Here is a 4,874-nt window from a genome sequence, read left to right as displayed (position 1 = left end):
AAGTCAAATTCAAATACGTTCTTTAACAGCATTTTTCTTCCTTTGCCTTTGTAAATTTTCATTATTATTGATGGAAATCTTTTTTCATTGGCTTGTGTGTGTGCTTGATGAAATCGACATCAACAGACACTGGACAATAAAAATCTCAAACTTCCAAGCCTAGTACAGGATGTCCGTGTATTGCAAGGTCACGTCTGGTGTTGGATTGTAGGTATCGATGGGTGGGACATAAGTGCTGCCCCTCATTTAGGATAGGTGTGAGATAGAAAACAAAGGCAAATGTTAGTCCATCCAGGAATGGGAATTATGTGGGTGGATGGCTTTGCTGGGTATTGTTTGGGTAACGGGGTGTGTTTGAGAGAGGAGCAGGACAGAGAGATTGAAGGTGAAAGAAGCCGAGAAACTGAGCAAAATTTCAGGCTGGGATGCCAGCTGAAAGAGGATTTGAGTGGTGATCAAAGACGCTTTCTCCTGTTGTTTGGTTCCTCCTGTGCTCAGGGAAACAGTACTTGTATGTTTTCTGTAAATATGCAGGATTGCATCAAAGAAATTCCTGACTCCGTCAACAAATTCCCCTCCCAACCAGAAATTCCCACTAAACACTGAATGTTTGGCTAACTACTCGAGTCAACAATTGTAGCAATGATAATGTACCATGTGGGTGTGTTACAGGGATTGAGCGTGGAAACAGCACAGGGGTGACGGAGTTTGTGCTGCTGGGGCTATCCCAGACCCGGGAGATCCAGCTCTTCCTCTTTGTCTTGTTCCTCGTCTTCTACTCCATGATCCTCCCAGCCAACATCCTCATCATCCTCACCATCCAGGGCGACCCTCACCTGGGCTCCCCCATGTATTTCTTCCTGGCCAACCTGGCCTTTCTGGACATCTGCTACTGCTCCGTCACCCCCCCGAAGATGCTGGCTGACTTCTTCTCCCACCACAAGAACATCTCCTATGGGGGCTGCATGGCCCAACTCTTCTTCCTACACTTCCTGGGAGGGGCGGAAGTTTTCCTGCTCATGGGCATGGCCTTTGATAGGTACGTGGCCATCTGCCATCCCCTGCACTATGCCAGCATGATGAGCAGAGAAGTCTGCTGTGCCCTGGTTGGGGCAGCTTGGGCCGTGGGCTTCATGCACTCTATCCTGCAGGTGGTGCTGATTATCCGGCTGCCGTTCTGTGGCCCCAATGAGCTGGACAATTTCTTCTGTGACATCACCCAGGTGATCAAGTTGGCCTGCACCGACGTCTACATGCTGGAGTTCTTCATGTTCTTCAACAGCGGCCTGTCCATCATGATGTGCTTCCTCCTCTTGCTCATCTCCTATGGGGCCCTGCTGGTCCGGCTGCGTGCGGGTGACCCCTCAAAGGGCACAAGCAAGGCAGCCTCCACCTGTGTCATCCATGTCATCATCGTCTTCATCATGTTCAGCCCAGCCATCTACATCTACTGCCGGCCCTTCCGCAGCTTCCCCCTGGACAAGGTGGTGTACGTGTTCCACACCGTGGTCTTCCCCCTCATGAACCCTATAATCTACACGCTCAGGAACAAGGAGATCATCAGTGCCATGAAGAGGCTGCTGGGCAGACACAGGCTCTGCCAAAGGAAATAGAAGGAAGTAAAAATAAAAAAGTGCAGGATTTGGAATTATTTCAGGGAATTTATCTGACTTGCGTCTGACTAGATTATCACTATGGTCCCCTCTGCCCTCTGAACTGGTGAATTTATACATGTTTATCAATCTGAGAGGCCAGAATCTGCATTCAATTACACCAGAGTAATGCTGGAGTAATGTGGTAGGATCAATGGAGTTACAGTGGCGCACATATGAAGTATCTATAGAGTAATTGTGGAGTAATTATACAGTATCTGCGGAGTAACTCTGTGATATCTACAGAGCAATTTTGAGGTAACACTTTAATGTCTATGTGCTAATACAGTGATACCTATAAACTAAATTTCCATGTCAAAGGAGTAACTTTTTAGTAACAGTGTGGTATATGTAAACTAATATTGTAGTAATTCTGTTGTACATATGGAGTAACTCTACTGTGTCTGTGGAGAACCTCGGTAGTAAGTCCATAGTATCTATGGAGTAACTATAGAGTAACTCTGAATAAGCTATGGAGTAATTCTGCAGTAAATGTTGAATAAGTCTACAGTATTTGTCGGATAACTGTAGTATCTACAGAGTAATTCTGTAGTATCTATATAGAAATACAGTAGTAGTTAAGGATTTATTCTTTCATATCCATGGAGTAAACCTGCAATATTCATGGAGTAACATTGTAATGACGCTGTCATGTCTATGTAGATAATACTGATATGCTATACAGTTCTTAAACAGACTTTATAAATTCACTACATAGATTCTACACAGTCATTACACAGGTTTTTCCCTAAGGTACTACTTATTTACTATAGGATTGTTCCACCGATATAAAAGAATTACTCCATGTGTCCTACAAGGTTAGTATATATTTATTCCATAGACATTACACGGTTACTACTGAGTTGCTCCATACATAATATAGAGTTATCTACATAGTAATTTTGTTGTTGTAACTCTGTAGTATCTATAGAGTAAGAACAATCTAATAATCTTGTCATAACGGGGGAGTAGCTCTGCAGTATTTATAAAGGAACTGTGTACTGATTGTTTATTATATGGGAGATACTCTAGATTATTTCTGGAGTATCTTCTGAGTAATTACAGAGTTTACATCAGTTGTGAAGGTTGGTGCATGAGAATTTCATCAAGAGCGTAGTGTGGGCTGAGAGAGGTGAGCAAAGAACTGTCAATATGGAACTATTTATAAGCAAATAAAACTTATCCCTTCAAATGTAACCTTTCCTCTGCCTCATCTGCCAATTTCTAGCAAGGTTTCAAAGCCCCAGAGAGCAAAATTGCTTCTTTTTATTCTTTCCCTTCTCAAATATCCCTGCTTAAAACGTAGGACACTCCATCCCACAACTGGCATTAAGAGAACATGAAGGCTGCACAATTAAAGACTCACAATTCAGGAAAATGTTGCACTAACAGCCTTAACTCTGCCCCCATGAGTCAGATTTTCAAAGCCACCTAGGAATGTGGCTGCCCAGTTCCCAGTAATTTTAATGAGATCGGGCCATTCATCTCCTTTACATGTCTTTCACTTTACCATTCACAGATATGATATATCACTGGTTTTCAACCTGTGGTCCACGGACCCCCGGAGGTCAGCAGCCCATGTCTCAGATTTCCAAAGGGGTCTGCACCACCATAATTTTCCACAAATGAAAAAAGGTTGCAAACCACTGTGATAGATACAGGATCAGATACTCAGCTGGAGTAAACTGCCCAAGTTCCATTAAAATCATTCTTTCTTTTAGAATACCAGCTAAAGAAGCAACTAAAGATCAGCACCACCATTGTGCCAGGCACTGCATAACCTCTGACTGAGATCAGGGCCCCCATCGTGCCAGGTGCTGCCCGTACCAAACCAATATTATGTTGGTTTTTGTGCTGGGCACTTTGCATGCATGGAGGTTGACTAGCATCAGCTTGCCCGGTGGCTACTTGAACTGGATGAATGGCTGATTTTTCAGTTTACAGGCAGTTTGGAAAAAGCTGGAGGGGAAAGAATTGGGTCAACCCAAATCGAGTTGAAAAATTTCAGAAAAAATGAAGTTAATTGGAAAAGTTGGGGTGCGAAAAAACCCACATGCAGGGGGAGGGTAGGTGGAAATATTTCATTCAACCCGAACCAAAATGTGAAAGTCCGAGGTTCAAGTCCCCCATCTCCATGGTGTGAAGAAGGAATAGGAAGCTGAGTCTCTTGCTTTGCAGCAGCACAGCTACACCACTGGGCTATGGGATAACCTGGTGTGGGAATGTCTCCTGTTGAAGCCATTGCGTTATGGCCGTTCCAGCAGGGATCAATAATTGGAGTGGGGGGACTGGACCTACTAATTCCCATCTCCAAAGCAGGATACCAGGATGACCCGAGGAGACACACAGGGGCCAGTGGCTTTCTCCTAACAGGGATCTTCTCCTTCGCTGCTCAGAGCCATCAGCTTTTGCAACAAGGGATTTGAACACCTAATTCCCGCAGGAACATCCTTGGGTTCTTCTGCAGCTCCCGGTGTCTCATCTGCCATGCTGAGCATCCCACCTATCTTTAGTCCTCCTTCTCAGTGCTGGATATTGTGCCTCATGTATCACACCCGGATGACTCTGACCAGGTGGTTTGTGGGTGGCCAGGACATTTCGGGGTCTCCTGACCAGCTGGTAGAAGCTCCCTTGTTAGAGATTTTTTTGGCTGAGTTATGTCAGGCCCGGCTGCGAGAAGACGGAGCCTCAATTCCCATGGGGATATCACCACAAACATCACCCAGCCGCCACCTTAAAAGCCTACATCTCACATTTAGGCATCGTGAGATCCTAAAAACCCCCTGCTCAGCTGGCACCTAACCCCCTTAGGCAGCTATGTATAACAACCAGCAACATTCCCAAAGCACTGAAATATCTGCTGGTGGGCGTGTGTGGACGCGTCTTGGTCCTGATGCTACTACGGTGCTGTAGCTCACATCTCGGCCAGGGTGGGACCCTCCAGCTCAGTGTTGCTGTGGCTAGTTCGTCTCTGTGGCCAGTCCCTGGCCGTGCTCTGGGGGGGCAGAATTTTGTGGCTGGCTGCGGGGGGAGGGTGTCCCTGCTGCCCCTATTGGCGGGGTGAGCCCTGATCTGTCTGAGTGTGTCTGTCATTATAGCTCAAAGCCCCATGGGTTAAGCGCTCCTCTGGGAAGTCGGACCCCCCCAGTTGAAATTCCCCCTTCGGCTTCATTTGGGGCAATGACTTGTATTTAGTTGAGTGCCCTGGTTAACGGTTATAAC

General features: G+C 45.9%; 1 protein-coding gene across 1 annotated transcript; it reads left to right on the top strand.

Annotated features, from left to right (window-relative positions):
* Nucleotides 1-672: 672 nt before the first annotated feature.
* Nucleotides 673-1,613, top strand: LOC112122598 (olfactory receptor 4M1-like; the record flags this gene model as incomplete). The annotated part of the gene is made up of 1 exon (XM_024221362.2): nt 673-1,613. A coding segment is annotated over one exon (941 nt), but the record flags the coding sequence as incomplete, so codon positions are not given.
* Between the last annotated feature and the right edge of the window lie 3,261 nt (nt 1,614-4,874).

This window comes from Terrapene carolina, unplaced genomic scaffold (genome assembly GCF_002925995.2).
Source record: "Terrapene carolina triunguis isolate 2854851 unplaced genomic scaffold, T_m_triunguis-2.0 Scaffold21654, whole genome shotgun sequence".
NCBI classification, from domain to species: Eukaryota; Metazoa; Chordata; order Testudines; family Emydidae; genus Terrapene; species Terrapene triunguis.
Note: the sequence above shows the minus strand (reverse complement) of the source record. Positions and strands in the feature narration are given on the sequence as shown.